Source organism: Anabas testudineus, chromosome 4 (assembly GCF_900324465.2).
Source record: "Anabas testudineus chromosome 4, fAnaTes1.2, whole genome shotgun sequence".
NCBI lineage: Eukaryota > Metazoa > Chordata > Actinopteri > Anabantiformes > Anabantidae > Anabas > Anabas testudineus.
This window is the reverse complement of record NC_046613.1, coordinates 14,486,876-14,506,234: the sequence shown is the minus strand read 5'-3', so window position 1 is coordinate 14,506,234 and position 19,359 is coordinate 14,486,876. Positions and strand designations below refer to the sequence as shown.

Genomic DNA, 19,359 nt, shown 5'->3' with positions numbered 1-19,359 from the left:
TCTTTGCTTTTAGGAAATTAATTGTACTTTTACTTGAGTATGGAGTTTGAAAACTTGATTATTGTAGAACATCAGTGCCTTGACCTCAGTTTTATTTGATGTGTTTTCTTAATTACAGTATAACCAGTGATTTAAATATTTGGGACTGGACTAACAAGCTATGAAAAAACAGAACAAGATGCAGAGAGAGAACATTTGTCTGTCGAGGGCATCTCCTCGTCACGTCCAGCAGATGGGGCCATTGTCATATCTAACGGTTGCTGTATCCAAAAGCATGGAAACAGTCCTCGCAACAATACATAATTCATTTAGTGTAAACTGGTGCCGTTCACAAAGGGAGGCTGCAAGAATGCATTAAACAAGACCATTGATTTAACACATAAAAGAAATGAGCAGCAGAGGTATGTGTTGGATTTGCCACATTCATTTTTAATAATTTACAAACACAAGAAAGGAGCAATGAAAACAGACTGTGCAGGTTATTTGGTGTGTAATGCTGATAATTGAAAAGTTATTGAATTAAACTGAAAATAAACAAAGTATTTCTATTCCAGTATTACTCTCAGGTAAATGCCTTTTTTTTTTTGACATCTGCGCTAAACAATTTCTCCCATAACATTTTCCAAATGTAATAGCCTGAATCACAGGACGTGGTATGGTTGTAGTGTTGACTGTTATTGTACAAATGGAGACAATCAGGCTTTAGTTTCAATAATTCATCTCAGGCATTCAAAACAACATGGCACATTTCTGAAAAGCCTGTAGTACTCCTCCTGAATCTGGAAAAAAAAATGCATACAGGGTGGAATTTAAACAATTATACAGTGAGAGGTTGAATATAACTACTATTTTACTATTAGTTTTTTGTATTTATTATAGCTACAGTTAGCTAAATATGCACATATATGTAGTATATAATATAATATAATATAATATAATATAATATAATATAATATAATATAATATAATATAATATAATATAATATAATATAATATAATATAATATAATATAAGAAATCCAAGCAGAAGGAAGAATTTACCTTTCTGGACAGCACACAGAGGAAGATGAAGATGAACATGCCCTGGAAAGCGTTGGTGAGGGTGAACAAATAGGCGGTGAGGGTGGTCTCGTGGAGGATGTGCAGCACTCCAAAGGTCCAGGTGGCTCCCAGCACGAACAGCAGAGCCAGGGCACCACGGGCACACGACCTGAGGGCGATCACAGTGACTTCAGCAGAGCGGAGGTGATCACAGCAAACTTCTCATTTTATCAAACCGCAATTTGAAACCTCAGGGGACGCCACTTCATACCAGAATAATCCAGCAGATAAGTAACTTACATGTTGATTTTCAATATCCTTTTGTCCTGCTCAACACGGGTGCAGATTATCCTACCTGATGTTTTCATAGTGGCTGATTTCAGGCTTTTTCACAGCAGTGTGCCGGTACACTTTGTAGATGATTACTCCAAAAGCCAAGAGATTAACCTGAAGTGGAGACCAACCAAAACAAATACGAGTAACAAACAGGATGAAATTAATATTTCTCTTTGAAACAAATCCTGTTTGATGATGTGATGAACAGTCATTGTTCAGTATTTTACAAAGACATCTGAAGTTACCAGGATGATCAAACACGCGGGCCCGATGAAACTCCATATGAAGTGGTTCTCTGTGCTTAACCAACACCTGCAGAACAAAAAGAAACATCTGTGTTTTAAGATGTCTTTGTTTCCTCCTTGTGCAGAAATAATACAATTTTTTAATTATTGTTTGGGCTAGATCATACCCTTCACATCCCACAAGTACAAGAACCACTGTAAAGCTGCTTCTTATCACAGTAATGAACAATATACACTTGTTTTATTTTAATTTTACATAAAAAACAGGCTTATTTTACTTTTTGGACATTTCTGTTCAAATTTTCCACAATATCCAAAAGGTTTTGAAATATCCTTTTAGTTATTAACTTAATTTCTGCCAGGCTGTCTAAACAACTTCCTTTATGTCCCTGCTGGCCAAACCTAATCTCTGTCCCTTTGTAATTATAATTATTGTAATTTGTTTATCTTTCTTTGCCAAAAAATCTTAAATGACTTTTTAAACCATTTTTTGTTTGAGTCTTTGTCTTCACACTTTTCAGCACAAAAAAAAAAAAAAAAACAAAACAACAAAAATCGAAAAACAAACCTTGGTTCTTTTTGTACTTACACTTTGTCCGTGCCATAATACCTCGAGCCGAGTGTTGCTGAAATGGTCACCACCACTGCTGGGCTTCCATAGCCGAAGATGTAAAAATTACGGTGCAGGAAGCCTTTGTTGTAGATGACGCCAACCACTATTAAGTACAGATGGATGCCCTCGATGCACATCCAGGCAAAGGCCGCGAGGAAGAAATAGTGCAGCAGCCCTGCTATAACAGAGCAGAAAAGCTGCCAAGGAGCAGACAAAAGAGGGGAAAAAGACACACAGAGATTTCACAGTTTCATGATGTGTGAAGTGTATCATTTTGCTACTATATGTAAGAAGTGTTTGTGCTGCTATTCGTTAGCATATTCATATCAAATAAGCATTTATATGGACGGAAAAAATAAGACCTTCACAATGTTCAACTGAATTAAAAGCAGGGGTTATAGGTGAGTGGGGCCGCAGGAGTAAAATATGCTACACTAACATACAAACTGACACGATGAGCAGGTTTCACCATCCGCCACCGCTTCACGGCGTCTCACCTTGTGTGTATTCATGTTGATCCCGACCAGGAAGATGAACTCAGCCATGAAGAGGCTGCAGCAAAGGTTCTTGTGGATGGTGGTTCTGGTGCTCTGGATCTCACTGAAGAACCAGAAGGTGAAGATGCACATGGACAGACAGATGAGGGAGATGATCATTCCCAGCTGGGTGATCCGGGTCAGGATGTTATAGTGGGCCACCAGCTGAGAAGCAAATGAAAAGGGAGTTGTTTCATTCACAGTTTCGTGGAAGGCGGACGCTGTGTTTTCTGCTTGGATTCATCAGTTGATATAACGTGGCCACGGGCTGCGGTTGCACCAGTATGCCGGCCGGCTGACATGCGTTTTAAATTTATTCTGGGGGCTAAATAATTCTTCATATTTAAGTACACTCCCTCAAATCTCAAAGTCCCCCTCAGCTCACTGTTAACGTATTAAATGTAAGGTTAGAGATTTTAAGGACACTGTTGAGTGCTATAAAACAACGGGGCAGTGTTTCTGTAAAAGCTGTGGGCGGATATCTCCGTAGAGTTTCTTTGCAGCGTAATGTGCAGCCAGTCACCTTGTCTTCACAGTATCTGTTGACCTTAACAGTATTTCACAGTGTTTGGTCTTAACTTTTTAAGCTGCATAAAAAAAAAAATGCTGTTTCACAAGTGGGACTTCATGTTTCAAATTCTTGGCATTCAATGTGACTAGAGAGGTTCCTACGTTAAATTGAAAACTGGTGCAATATTGTCAGTCTGCACCTTCAACACAAAATCTAATAATATAAGTCCACTCACACCGAGTAAAAGTAGGTATTAGCAGTGTCAAATAAAAAAAAAAAACAGTGTCTCTCAATTAAATCTTTTTAGTAAACTGGAAGATCCTTCGTTGACAACACATTATCACACTCCTTATATTATATATTATATAATTATATAAATTTACTTTTTAGTTGAAAAACCTTACTCTCAACTCTAAGTAGCTTATATATTTACTGTTTACTCATCTAACATGGGTTTTTTTTTTATGGGTTATATTTAATTGTATTAAACTATGGCTCAATATTTGGTAAAGGTAAATCTAGTGGCTTGTTCATTGTCTTTCTTTTTCATTCTTTCTTCCTACAAACTGCAGTTTAAACAGAAACACTGAATGCACGAGGATGCCTTTGCACTGCTTTAGTTGTACTGAGTGCGCTCACTCACGTTGGCTCGCCCAGAGGACATGAGGATTGCAAAGTGTGTGAGGTGATTGCAGGAGCAGGTGGTTGCATCGCTGTTCACGTGGATGGTCTTGCAGCCGTGAGTGGCCCAGTGGCCTCGCAGGCTGTCCGGCTCGTACTCCCAGAAGGCGCACTTTGTCACATCAGCTTCAGTGTCTATGGGCTTTCGGGGATAGAGAGGAACAAAGACGCTGTTAACTGTGGATGGTGCTGTTGTTATTAGTTTTTGTTCTGTGCTGCTTTGTAATAGCACATCACCAGGGGGTTAAAAACAGATTTTGCAGGCCTCATCAAAATAGCATTGAAAATGAATTATAGGCCATCCAAAGTTTGATTGCACAGGGCAAAAAAAAAACCTCATGACTAAAATTTATAAATTTATTGCTGTTTCTATGTCATTTTCATTGGCTCTCATATAATTGCTGTGTTTGCATTGGCTTTTCTAATTGTTTCCTTGAAATGGTTTCAATTTATGACTCACTACAAGAAGAATAAAATGTCAAATAATTATCACGCATGACTTTGGGTCAAAAATAATGACGGGAGGCACAACGTGCCAGAGGAACGGCAGTAGGTATTTTTTTGAGAGAGATTGTATAAATATACAACAGAGCAAAAAGGCTGCAAATGGCATATTTCTATAATTGAAATTCACTGTAAAAATATTGCAAGCAGAAGTAAGCAAGAAGAAATATTTTCCATAAATGGTCAAATTGTTATAACAACCAATGAACATGTGCTAAATGTGGTCTAGTGTTTCTCAGGTTGACTTTTATTTCTTTTTTATTTGCATCTAGCTGGATTTATACATTATATAGCTGTGTTGGTGTAACATTTTTGATAGTGTGTATCTACAAGTTTGTCATTTGTACACTTGAATCACAGGATTTCCTCCTAAAATAAACAACATGCGCCGAACAGGTGCAGACTCTGTGTGTCACTGGAAAATACCACTTCAGCAGCAGAAAGTCTCTGGCTGAAAATGGGGTTCAGCCCAAATTATTGACTGTTGCTCTTACAAGGCAATTTACAGAGAATTTTCACAGCTCAACATAAATCAACATCTCCTTTGTTAGGCTTAAATCTCCAGGGTCCAACAAAAATAATTATTTCACTTTCTCATACATTTTCATTATCTAAAAAGAAAATACCAGTACATTAACTTTTAGGGTTATTTCCCTCATTACCCATTTTCCTTCATCATCTATTCACCTTTTCACTGCCATTTCCCTTTAACAGAGAGGTCATTGTAAGAAATCTTAAAATTTCATAAAACTTTACGCAAAGCGCTAAAAAAACTATTCTTCCCATGTGAGTTAGCTTAAATTTGACTTTAATGGAAACTCTGGCAGTTATTAAGTTACTGCCAGAGTCAATCTGGGAGTAAGGAAGCTACTGTTTTTTCCGGCAAAGAAAAAAACAAAACAACGATGGCTCCAGTGAGATAAGGGTGTATGACAAGGATATGGGAAAATTGATATTTCAGAGTGAACAAGATCCTATCTGAAGTTAGAGTTGTTATATACAAATCGCATATAATATAGCAAAGATATCAATGCGTTTCAAGTAGCAAGGAAACTAAATAATAATCTTCTAAATCATGTTTAATTCAGTCAAACAAAAAGAAAAGATTTATAATAAAAAAATAATATGAAAAGTTCTAAAATGCTGATATAAAATCATCTAAGCTCAGCTTGTTTCAGCAAATACCTCCATACACAGAATAAGGGAGAATACACACACACACACACACACACACACACACACACACACACACACACACACACACACACACAGTCTGCTCTTCAACAAAACTTGCATCAACACCCTGAGGCAGCAAACATGTTGAAGGAATACGTGAGGAAAGCAGAAGTGAAAAATAAAGTAGCCAGCCTCAGCGCTCTCTATAGCCATTTACCTTGTTGTGTTTCATAGTGAAGGTGACATGGTCAAGTTGGTAAACGTCAGCAGGTTTGACGGCTACTGCTATGACTTGGGAGTTGACAGTGATTTCCCCTGTTCCTGCGTAGCGAGAGTAGTCAGTGACACCCGGGTCGCTGCTCGGCTGCAGGATGTCGCTGATGCTGTCATACTGCACAAACACCATCGACACACTTCCTGATGGCCAAAAAAAAAAAAAAAAAGTTCGACAAGGAGAGGAGAGAGTCGAAGTTACTGACACCCATGATTTTACATGATTACCCTGCTGGTCTTTTAGATAATACAGAGCAGAAAGCAGTGTGGGAGATATTGGTTTTGACACACTGATTTAAATGTCTAATAAAAAAATCATCATCATTTTATTTGATGGTTTCTGTATCATTCATGATTAATGATCATGTTGCATTTTTATACTGACTAGTCTTATTAAAGCCATAAGAATAATAGTGGACTTTTAAGTTTGAGGATATGCCACTGGGCTCAAAATCTGTTACCATATTGCATTTTTCTATATGCATCAGCAAAAAACAAAACAAACAAACAATAAAAAATCTTGATAACATTGGATTTTTGGGGGAAAAGGTATATATAGCATATGGCTACACATAGGAAAACAGTAGTCCCTGTACACCCGAGCATGCAGATGGCAACATTTTTCATGTTACCATTCTCTCAACATTTAAACTAGGTTATCTCACCATTTATGTTCTCCTCTGGTCTCGGTTTTCTAGTTAAATTAATATGATTTTCTCCTATGGAAGCAGTCAGTCTGTCTTTTGTGTGATTAGCATCGAAGGTGAAGAGTTTTAATTCTGTGGTTGAGAAAAAAAAAAAAGTTAGGGATATCAAGAAATTAAAGGAATGAAAATGATAATTATCCAAAACCTCACTTTCTGCACACAGGTAGGGATAAATGGCAGAACAATTTAATATAATTTGAGTGTCCATAAGAGCTCTCCGTGTTAATAATTATCTCACCCATTTCAGTGGCTTTGATTTCAAGCTCAGTTGGAGTTTTGTAGCTGTTAGCCAAAGTCAGAGCACTTTCTTCGACAGTGTGTAGCAGCTTGGTGATGGTGTGCTCCCGACGCTCTTCTTTCATTCTGCTCCAAGCCACCCGTTCATCCTTCTCCACCAAGTTGTTTACAGCTTTTACTAATTTCTGTTGAAAAAGAACTAAAAGTTAATTTTTAAATCGTGACTTGTCTTTAATAGCACGGCTTGTAAGTTAATTACTGGGTACTGTGTGGTTAGAACATAACTTTTATGTGTTTTGACCTTTATTAATTAGTGGATATGTCCTGAGATAAAAACATATTTTCTTTGCACAGTAACTTAATCTAAAAGTGTCAGAAACATTTTATTTTGCACCTGGTAACCTATCATTGTTGATCTTTTTCTGTTGACTTGCAGGATAGGTCATCTTTCTTTATAAAGCTGTCTACACAGTGCAAGGTAGAGGTCAGGTAAAGAGGAGCACTTTGGTAAAAACAGCAGAGCTTAGACGCCTTTGGAATGTGTTAACACAATATAATCTGCCTACGGTTTCAATTCAAACGTCTTTTACAGTCCATAATAAGAATGAACTAAGTGGTATGCAAAGCCACTTTTATTTAAACCAGTTCAAAGCATAACTGCAGTTGAGGCAGAACTCCAAATGTTGGAAGAGAAACAATAACGGTAAACAAAAGTTACCGAAAGAGTTGAGTTGATGACAGATGGTTTGACAGCGTAATCCTTTTCTGCTACAGCCAGTGTTGATGTGGAGCGACACAAGGCCTCGACATATGCGATCACTTCCACTGAGGTGAGGTCGCCGGACGTCTGCTTGGCAATTTCCTTCAATAGACTCTGGGGCTCCGTGAGGTTGCTCATCTAGAAAGTATTTGTATTCAATCATTCATGACCTGTTAAAAACATGTTGGTATACATTTCTTTTTGCCTGATTCCAACTACAAAATAACCAAACTTTGAACTAATCCTAACATTTAAGATGAAACTAGTAGGGGGCTCAGTCACAAACTCTTCATGTTCTTATTTAACAAGCCAGAGAGTCCCGACTAGAAGGATCTGTTGTCTGATATTCCTAAAGGCATGACATGTTGTTGTAGCTGAGGTTGTGCACCACCTGCAGGCAAGGAGTGTTACAATGTCTATTTCTTTTTTAATAAAAAAAAAAATAATAAAAATAATAATACTTTATTAATCCACTTGAGGAAATTTTATAAACAGGCAGCTGCATTTTAGGATCTTGACCAGGACACTTTGACATGTGGCCTGAAATCAGGGGAACCAGAAGTTGAACCACCAACCCAGGGTTTCATAGATAACTGCCCAACTCACAGAGGCACAGTCAGCCTCCTTTTTATGCTGGTGTGTAGGTTCTTTTTTGGACAACATCATAGAAATAGACCATCACACACACTATAAAATAAACCACACTCATTGAATGTGTAAAGGGTGTAAAACGAGTTTTTTCTTTCCCCATAGATGGCGCAAATCGCCCAAAATTGTTGCCAACATTGCTTTAATTGCCTGCAGGTGGCAGTTAGGTGTAAATGGCTTGTGCTGTGTGTCCTTATTGCTTTGTATCACAGTGTCATGCTAATTGTCTCTTTCTCCAACAGAGGGCAGTGTCTTCATATCTGTTTTTGTCTAGTTTGAAAGAAGGGTACTTACATATTCAAGTGTTTTGTTGACAGTCTGTGTCATGCATTCAATGTTGTCATGGCAGTGCTTTTTGGGATCCTCTGAAAAACAACAATTACCAAAAGTATCTCTTTGATTGCTGAGTTTACTTCCGTGATTTCATCAGGATGCTACAGTAAAATATGAATTTCATAAAAGCTGAACATAAATGACATCAATGCCTGTATTGCTTAAAACATCTGACAATTTAAGATTGCACCATTTACTTGATGTATTGCGTACTCAAGTCTCTCAAAAATGTGCAAAATGAGCATGTGTGAGAGAGGAAGTGGAAAAAAAGGATGCAGAAAGATGTACATCTTTGGTACTAGTGTGTGTGTGTGTGGGTGTGTGGGTGTGTGGGCGCGCTCTCCCATCCTCATACCGACCTTTACATCTTACACCTTTCCCAGGATGAAAGTGCTTACTGCCTGAAGTTGGGATGTAATCACGCTGACAGGTGCAATAGAAAGATCCATTCGTATTATGGCAGCTTGAGTTCGGTCCACAGTCTTGTCCTAAGCTGCATTCATCAATATCTGAAAGATGCAAACGAAGGCTTCAGCACCAATTAATGCTTAAAACATTTTCATTTAAGTGATACTCATTAATTTGATAACTCACAAATGTGAATTTGCTTTAACTCCGTCTTAAAATACTGAACGATGACACGTGTTAAATGATTTCTTCATACAAATCCAGAATCAGCATCAGCATTATGCTAGCTTATTGGTTTTGAGATTTCACATTTGAATATTCTTAAATCCCTTTCTAAAATCAGCTGCATGCCTCTACACTTTAATACAGAGTATGTGTGAACCAGCTGGAAATCTACAGGAAACCTTTATACTAGAGCATGTGACAAAGGTGTTGTTCTTCTAGTGCAAATGGAGCAAAGGATCTTAGATGGTTTCTCAGAATAGCAGATGGGAAGGAAATGAAAGGCTGAGGGGAAAATCACCTCCAACATGTTTATCCTCCTCAGTACAGTGAAAGAGAAAACAGTTCACACACACACACACACACAGTCCCAACACCCCCACAGCTGTGTGGTAGTCACTACTTCACACAATGACAACACGGTATCTGGACCAGTTGCATGTAGCTGATTAAAATATTACCAGTGCATCCAGTGCCATCGTTGGGTAGGAACCTTTGCTGTCCTGTTGACGTGTATCCAGAGACACAGGTACAGTAGTAGCTGCCATTTGTGTTGTTGCAGACCCCCCTGTCCCCGCAGATATCAGTAACGTTCAGACACTCATTGTCATCTAACGTTGAGAAGAGAGGAAAGAAAAAGGAAAGTACAATGCACATTTAACTGATTGCAGGGACGGACACTTTAAATTATCTAAGTGCTGTATTTGAAAAGTGGAACAGATACTGGATACTTCACATTTTTACTTAGAGCTGGGTCGGGATAAGAAAAATAACTCAAATGTAGAAAATGCAATTACAAGTAAACGTCACATTTCTGGATGGATTTTCTTTTTTACTTTTATTCTAGGGAAAGAAGAAAAGGCTGCTTGGTAGATGTGAGGATGACATGATGAATCTATTTTTGCAATTTGCGTAATGGGAACGTCCACAGCTTTTTAAAAAAGGATAATTTTAATGTATGGCATCTTTGGTGACATTTTCAATCTAGAAACAACCTAAAAATGCCACATTATAAAATGTTGAGTGAATAAAGCATGGTGGTGCCACTTTTTTTTTTCTTCACATCCCTGTGTGCATTCTCAAAAGAAGGAAATTACTGGAAACTACAGGAAACCAATAATTTGACTACTGAGCTATTACTATTGAGAATTATTCCTAGGTATTAATTGTAATAATTCACTTTTCAATTTTCTTCAGGGTGCCATTGCTTCAATTAGCAAAATGCCTTTTGAGAGCCTAAACTTGTATCTAGCAAACTTTGTGGAAAAATAATATTTTATTTTGACATTTGAATCACTGCTCCGCCCCTTCAACACTAAATATCTCATTCTTTGACTTTTCGTACAAAATAGCTGCACTAAAAAGACAGTTCAGATGTTTTGACAGCAGAAAATCTGATGTCAGTCCTGTGTGTTGAACTCAAAACAGAGCAGTAAGCCACAAGGATTCTTTGGATAAAAGGATAGCACCACAAACCCATGACATACTTAAGATCTGGTGGCTACATTTCTGTTTACCCAAAACAGAAAGAGGAGCTACTGTGTTATCTGCATGTACTCGCTTCAGGAGTGATGATTTGGTGGATTATGCCTGGATATCCTTCATTAATGCATACATACTAACGTCTAGTTAACAAAGCATCTTCCCTAATGCATTCTCTCTCAGGCTTTTTTGAATCTGACTGCACGTTAACACAAATAGCGACTTGAACAGTCCTCCACAGTTAGATCAGCACTGAAGAAACTCTCAGTTTGATCCTGCAAGCTCAGTTCTGGTGGAGCCTTAATTACAGACAAAATTATATGTATTTTTTATTATTCAAATGTGTGAGTGCTCAGCAGTTGTTTGTCTCTGTTTGATTTCGGGGAACTCAGACTTGTTTTTCTTTCTTTTTTTTTATTCTGTTGCCCACGTTTGCAAAGCATGACTTTGCTGCAGATGCTGCTTTGGTCTGCTCATTATATAAAGTGCTGTTGCAGCTTTGTTTTTCCAACACACCTTCCGTTTGTGCTCTCCCAGTTTATTGGAAATGACCTCGTAAGACATTCCTCTGTTGTTTTCACTTGCCTAGGTATGATGGACGCTTTGCTCTTCCTTTCCTCTGTACCTTTTTACACAACAGCTGTCCGGGAAGGGAAATCCTCTACTCTGATGAGGGAGGTAACTTTATTTAAAGTGGAAACATCTTTATGACACACAAGACCCTTGATCCATTTTATGTTGCACAAACATATGACTCACATATATATATATTTAATATCTCAATAGCAGCATAATCAAGTATGACAGATACTGTGGGTTTTGTAATTTAGTTTTAGGGAAAATAATATACAAAAATAATTTTAAAATATCTTTTAATTAAAATGTTGTCTGTGCTATCTTACCATTATCTCGTTTGTTCATTAGATTTACTTTTAGTACTTGAACATTTTTGCTGTTACTAATATAAACATTTTGAAATCTTCCACCAGAAGGAACTCCCCTTAACTGTGAACTTCACTAAGCCCTTTTGTTTTAACATCATTCGCCACAGTATTTGTATTACTCACATTCTGATTTACATTTGGCTCTCGAGATATGTAAGCTGCACTGTGATTGTGACCAGTTTTGGCCAGGAAACAAACCGGGTTCCAGGAATTCTAATCAGCCTGAAAACATAACACAAGTAACAATGCTGACTGAAAGGCAACACTGGCCATTAAAAAATGCTACTAATAAAGTGAAGATCCCATGGAAATATGTTTCACATTGCTGCGCTTTCTCTGCAGTTAATGATGTGAGCTGCCGACGAGGTTCTAGAGAATACAGGATACAAAACCACCAAAGCGCATATCAACTGTGTCCCAAAAGGGTTATGGCAAACAAAAAGTCATAAAGTTGTTCAGATTACTAACACAGCTCCTGCTTAAACAGTCACAAACAACAGGACTCCTAAAATAGTCTTCCATGGCTGCTACGCACAAAGCTGGTTATACTGTTAGATCTTAAATACTCTGTGATATATGGTTGGAGTTGTGCTTCTATATTTACCGTTGCAAAACGTTGTTCCATCCCCGGTATATCCATGGTTACAGAAGCAGGCTTTGTTTGATCCATTCATGGGCTTGCATGTTGCAAATTCGTGACAAGAATCACAAATGTTAGAAAGGCTGCATGGATCCATCAGACTGGAGAGCCATGCTGCACAGATACAAGTGCAAGACAAAAAGAAGTGTAAGGTTAACACTCACTCAACAATCATATGGATATTTCAAAGCATTTCGTGGTGCCAGTGCTGCTTTTTTTTTAGCATGTGTGGTTCCATCTGCACGTCTGACCGCGTTGGGAACTGTGTTAATGACATATGTAATCCAAAGAACTACAACACACGAGCTACACATTTAGGATACAGTTTGGATAGAAACACAAAAATCTATTAGAAATAAAAGAAAAAAATCGATTAGAATTTCTTAAAAATGTTGATCTTGAACTAAACTCTTGCCCCGTCACAGAGCCTAAACCCATCATAGTTAATACAAAGACTCCCAAATATAAAAATCCATCTGTAACCGTTAAACCATGTTAGACACCTGCCATGCTGTGGTATAGATTAGCTCACGTACCTGTCAAAAGTACAAGTTTCATTGGTGACTTGAGTAAAGACTCCATAGTTGCGCTAGGTCTGGATTTTACTTTTAGCACAGTCTGCAGTGGGCTGGCTGGTGACGTAGTCCATTTCCTTGCATCAGTTTTCCTGTTTCCCTAAACCTGGCCCTTCCTGTCCTGATCTTTAATCTGCTTTTAAAAACAAGCTCAGACCCTTTCTTAAACACCTTCATACACAACACCCAACACACGTCTTTATTTGATTCCAAATTTATTTTGATAAAAGTAGCTCGAGCAGGAATAAGGTTCTTTCCCCTCTCACGTTGTGCTAGTGATGGTATGACTTCGCCATCTTGGAGGTATCCATGCCATTGTTCTCACTTGAACACATAGGGACGACTATGTAAACACAGGCCAAAACAACCTCGGCTAACTGCACTGAAGGACGACCCCCTCCCTTCCGCAAAGGCCTGTACACACATTCAGACACACATTCCAGTGCTGTGTGTCTTTAAGTGACGGATCCGTTGTTCTTCAGGCTGAGGTCTAAGTATCATGTCATTTTCCAGACTTGTACTGCTGAAGAAATGGGAGTATGAGCATTTGACTTCTGTTTATAGAATGAAAAATGTAACCGAGACTATTCAGTTTGAGTGTAGTAAGGTTACTAATCCCTATTGTTAATATTATAAACAACTAAATTCTTCCATTTTTGAGTCATATACTGTGATTAGCAGATCACACTTTGTATGAAAACAAAAGAAAATATTTAACACGAGGTTATGAACCACCATATATTTTTTTAAAACAGATTTTGCCCTTAGTTTTTTATTTTATTTATTTTTTTACTTTCTTGGAACTCTTTACACACACACTCTTTACTCTCTACACACGTTTCCTCTAAAACAGTGACATATCGAAGTGCCACTTATAAAGCTGTTGAAATATCGTGCAGTCTTCTATTGTTCACGTTTCTATACTCAGCACCTTCAAAAGACAGCGAGTGTATCTCTCTCTCTCTCCATGACTAACGTAATAACTGTATTGTAGTAGGATAAGGGTGGTTACATAAACAGAAATAAGTGCTGCAGTTATGTTCTTACTGTGCCTTTGAAGATAAGTGATAAAACAACACATCTTACTTCACACCTGTCATGGACTAATGGCCCCATTCTCTCTGAAGGAAATCAGCAGGGCTCTGTGTTATTTACTGTTTTGTTGCTGGGCTACTGACCCACAAAAGACAAAGTTGTGAGAAGTAACTTACCCAATGACACCCTGCCGGTTTGTCATCTTTACTAAGCCACTGCCACTCATTTCAAGTGTAGATATTTACAGTTTTGCTTTTCCGCCGCTCCCATGAATATCAATCGGCAGAATTGTTCTTTCAAGGCAGAATTTATGTGGCGGCAGCAGTTAGGAAACAAGTGAATTCAAATGTGAAACTGTGGCAATAGTCAAAAAAGAGAAGTGGCCATTCAGGTGTAACTGAGGTCTTTTCATACTGCCTCCTACTTTTTGGCACACAACCACATTCATTGATGAATGGTTTTACTTGGAAGATAAGTTCTTTGTTGACTGTATTGCAATCTGTGGAGGTGGTTTGAATTGCTTAGGCAAGGCGTTCAGTTTATTGCTGAGAAAGGCAGCTGCTTTGAATGACACCATTAGAATTTCTCTGCATTACTGTCCTGGGAAAGTGCCTGGTGAAAACCACATCTGAATGTCTCACTCTGACACTCTCCTAACTGTAAGGAAGGAAGTGATGTTCTCTAGAACAAACCTGGACTGATTGCACCCTTCCTCCTCCGCTTTTTTGTCTCAGGAAATCTCTCATTTAGGGAGAAATTTGTAAAGCTCTCCCAGGAGCTTGCTTGCTCCACAATGACATTGTAAAAAAAAAAAATAAAAAAGATACCTAAGAGAAAAGATCCCTTCAACTGTCTGGAGGCAGTCTTGTGTAAATGTTTCCTCTTTTCCTCTCCTCTCTCATGGATATGGAAATTCTGACTCTACATCAGCAGGATTTTGTGTGGGGTTGTGCTTATGATTTTTGTGTGTGTGTGAGCAAACGCAGAGTGTTGTTTATGCTATTCAGGCAATATTGAGATATGCAATACAGGGTACAGTGGATAATCTATTTTGACACTTCTCACACATATCAGTTCTGATGTTGGCCTTATGTTCAGCCATGATGGGAGGACTGAATGCTGGGGCACAGATGGCAGCGACTGTCTCATAAAGTTAAAACTCCTGAATATTTCAGTGCACAGGGTTGAAAAAACAAGGTTTCTGCTTGGGTTCAGAGATGCCAGCTGGTGTGTGTGTGTGTGTGTGTGTGTGTGTGTGTGTGTGTGTAAAATCCTGAAACATTTGCATTACACTTAAGTATAGATGGCATTTTTTTAACAGAATAACCTGCACTTCATTCAGAGGGAATACCCATCCTTCAATGAAATAATGTCTGGCAGGCTTTACATGAGTAACTTCAGTTATTTTAGTTCAAAATTTGATTTTGCCATTTGTATTTGTCAGCATTTGGCCAGACAACAAGATCAATCACAAGTATTTTACAAGCTATTGACTGACAAGTAAAAGAAACATTGGAAACGATTTTATTAGCTTTGGTGTTTCAAACTGTACATTTGGAGAAAAGCTGACTTTATCTAACACATACTGTAGATCTACTGCATTTAAAACAACAGCTGATACCAGTTGAACTACTTGTGTGATTAATAAGATGTGTTTAGCAAAGCTGTACACCCAGTTCTCCTGTGAAACTCAAAATCTTGTGACATGAAAAACATACTTTAGACTAAACAAATGAATAAATCCAAGTTTACCACTTAGATTATTACAGTGCACTCGCACTATAAGATGACTGACATTGTTTATTTTAGTAATTTCCTGAAAACATTATAATATCTTGATAAGAAAAATGGTTAAAGAGTAAAATAACAAACTCTTAACCCTGTTTGCAGGATTTAATCGACAATATTTTATTCTCTAAATAATTAACATACAGATATCCTGAACAGATGGAGTATGTGATTTAACCGACTGAAACATTTGCATAATTTCCTCACAATACATCCTGGCAAAGGTAATCAAAGTAATCATTTTTTTGTTCCACATACATTTACAAAAGAAGGAGCTTGTTTTACCTGACTACTATTAAAGATGGTACCTAAGTATATTTATGCTACAAGTGTACTTAAGTACAATTTTGAGGTACTTTTTGGAGCGTTTTAGATTAATTATATTTTACTCTCATGTTTTAGTAACTTTGCAGATGCAGATAGTTATTTAAAAAATATAGTTCACTTCATAAATAATAACTTTACCAGCTTTGCCATTTTTATTTAATTTTTCTACATGAAGACATTTGACTTTATTTTTTGTTAGGCTATTAATTAGAACATTGTTTTTGCCATACTTTTTTCATCATCAGATGTTTGTAGTCTACAACACAAATGTGAAATTAGTTCACAGTAACAATATTTTCTAATTTTAAAAAGCGTAGTCGGTGCAGCTCATAAGCCTCAGCATTTGCTTTTACATTCATACCTTCTAAAAGGAAAGACAATGTGAATATCTTTTTAGATTACATTTTCAAAAATATCGTTTGATGCTTTTTGTTGACTAAGGAATTTTAATATTTTTTTGGGCACTTGATTGAATTTAGGTCTGCCACTTTTTTGTGTGGCTTTACACAATCAAATTAGACAGGAATTGGGTATGGGTTGTTTGTAGCCTAAAGGGATGTTTTAATTTAACAGAAATTTCTGCTGTCCAGTGTGTTTTTGCTGCAACAAAGGAAATAACAATTAGGAGTGGACATTTTAAAAAATCGAATGGACTGGAGAGAGGACATGCTAAAAGATGGCAACACACTCTTAAAAAGCTAATTTTACTAGTCAGAGATTGTTTTTTTCACTGTAGGGTGTGTGAGTACCTTTAGTGAGAAAAACTAATGAATGTATCACATATTTTAACAGGCAATTTAAGAATGAATGAACCATTTCAAAGTTGAACTTTCACTTCATAACACTATCTATTTTACAAGTTAAGATATTATGCATGGTAGGCAGGAAATATGTTATAATAATGGCAGGTGTTGTCTGCCACTGGAGATGTGGGGAGGGTTAGGGTAATAAATACCGACCCATTGTTTTGTCATTTTGAGGTCAGAGAGGCCTGAGATGTTTTGTTGTGAGATGCTCTGCATAGCAGCTGTGCTACTGTGGTAATGTAAGGCCATTTAATTTTTGCACTGCACAGAGCACTTTCTTATTAGGCCTCAGCTTAAAAAAAAAAACACACACTGTTGACAACACTGTTTGAGCTTTTTGGGATAAATACGCATTTTTGGCATGCCAGCAATCTGCCATAATTTGGAAGGACTGTAAACACTGTAACGCGCCAACACATTCCAAGCAAATCTGTGTATTGAGTCGATGTAATCTACAGTGGCAAGAAAAAGTATGTGGAATTTCATGGTTCATGGTTTCTTCATTGATTTGCCATAAAATCTAATCTGATCTTTATCTAAAACAAGACTATTAACAAATATAATGTGCCTAAAATAAAAATGCAAACTTAACCAAACATGTTTAGGAAGAATTTTTGCCTATTCTTCCAGGCTAACTGCTTTAGCTCTGTCATACTCTTTGGATGTCCTGTGCGTGATGTTCCAAAGCATCTCTATCTCCAAAAGGTGGATTTAGTTTTTCTGAAACAATTTTGTTGTGGACTTGCTTTGATGTTTTGGGTCATTGTCCTGTAGCACCACCATTGTCCCCCCCAATCACTGCAAGCTGGCCAGGCCCTGATGGATCAAAGCAGGCCCAAATCATGATGTTTCCTCCACCACACATTATGATTGGGATGATGTTTTCATGATGACATCCAGTGCACTTTTTACACCAAATGTATTGATGTTTGTTCTTTCCAAATAGTTCAATCTTAGGTTCATCAGTCCACAAAAACACACAATACTGCTGTGCAGTGTCAATGTGCTCTTTAGCAAACTTCCAGCATGCAGCAATGTTCTTTTTAGTTAGCAGCACCTTCGTGGTGTCCTGCCATAGACACCCTGCTTGTTCAATGTTTTACATACTGGAGACTCATTAAGATAAATGTTAGCCAATTCCAATGAAGCCTTTACATTTGTTGGCTGTCTCTCTGGGTTGTTTCTTTACCATATTGATGAGTGTTCATTATGCTCTTAGGGTCATTTTGAGACACTGTCTCTACAAATAGAGACAGTGTCTCCATTTGTAGATTGTTTGCCTAACTATAGACTGGTAAATTTTTAAATTTTTTTTTTACATCACTTTGTAACCCTTTCCAGCTTTTTGTTGATCAACGATTCTTGATGGGAGTATCCTTTTGGCAAGGCATGGCTCTCATAAGTGCATTCATCTTATATGGAGCAAAATCAAAAAGTGGTGGTATTTGTCAGACTTAGTCAGACTTATAGTATATAATATACATATAAAATATACATTTTTTAAAAGTAACAGAGTGGCTTAACAGGTATCTGTCTTTGTAATGGACTACTACAATATGTAACACAGCAAAAGTAAATAGTTCAGGATGTTTTCCTGGTGTGACTACATGGAATAATGTATGGACTAAGGAAAAAAATAAGCGGTCGTTCTTGTTCCTTCCATCCCAATTCACTTTCTATTTATGTATATTATATGTATCTATGTAATACAGTAAATTTGCTGTCTGCCATTGAGTGTTTAAATTATTAAGTGTGAAATGCCCTGTTGTTTATAATGTCTGAATAATCCCCTCAAACAACTTTTTTCACAAACAGTATTTGGCATTGAAAACCACAGGTGTAAATAGAAAGAAATATTAATAAATTTGATTTAACAGTTTCAAGGTTCCAATATTTGGAAGCAGGCTTGCTATCATGCTCTGTTTCACTTGGGCACTTGAAAAGAATGGCATCATCCTCAATGTTATCATTAACACCTGTCATCTTCATACTGTGACATGTAAAAAATAATGCCTGCTTTTAAAAATGGCCTCTGAACAACAAAGATGGTGGCCATGGTATGGATTTTCTACTTACAGTTCCACAGAGCAGTGCAGTGTCTGAAATTGCAATTTGCTGCTTGCTTAAACTATTGACTGTCTGTTATAGGGAGTAGTGAATTGGTGAACAAGGGGGTGATTTCAGACACAGATTGTATTTATGATATTGATATTTGATATTATATAAAAGTGTTCTAACCTTTTTTATATATATAAGCAAGATCAACATCTTTCAAGATCAATCATCTTTTTGCTGTTGTCTGTGTTACAGTAAGTTAATTTCCATTGTATTCGAAGTGTAATATAATAGATAGTACTAAAATACATGAACCAGAATTATTTCTAACATGACGAATAGTACATTAAAACAGGATATTAACTTTAGTAATTCTTCTTTACTGACACTATTGTAGAATGACTGTAGACAGGAAGCTCTAATGTCCAGGGTGCGTCTTTACAAGTGGAGTCTTATCTAGCATTCAGTTTGCCAGTA

The 19,359-nt window shown here is 37.3% G+C and overlaps 1 protein-coding gene across 1 annotated transcript; it reads right to left on the bottom strand.

The window, feature by feature from the left end:
- Nucleotides 1–408: 408 nt before the first annotated feature.
- adgrl4 (adhesion G protein-coupled receptor L4) lies at nucleotides 409–12,954 on the bottom strand. The gene is made up of 16 exons (XM_026345252.1): nucleotides 12,833–12,954; nucleotides 12,261–12,410; nucleotides 9,692–9,841; nucleotides 8,960–9,109; nucleotides 8,562–8,632; nucleotides 7,578–7,757; nucleotides 6,861–7,044; nucleotides 6,581–6,694; nucleotides 5,860–6,059; nucleotides 3,925–4,104; nucleotides 2,732–2,935; nucleotides 2,211–2,431; nucleotides 1,622–1,688; nucleotides 1,396–1,487; nucleotides 1,041–1,209; nucleotides 409–779 (listed from the first exon to the last, which is right to left on the bottom strand). Exons 1-16 carry the CDS (start codon nucleotides 12,876–12,878, stop codon nucleotides 717–719), a joined length of 2,241 nt encoding a protein of 746 aa, XP_026201037.1. The 5' UTR covers nucleotides 12,879–12,954; the 3' UTR covers nucleotides 409–716.
- Nucleotides 12,955–19,359: the final 6,405 nt, after the last annotated feature.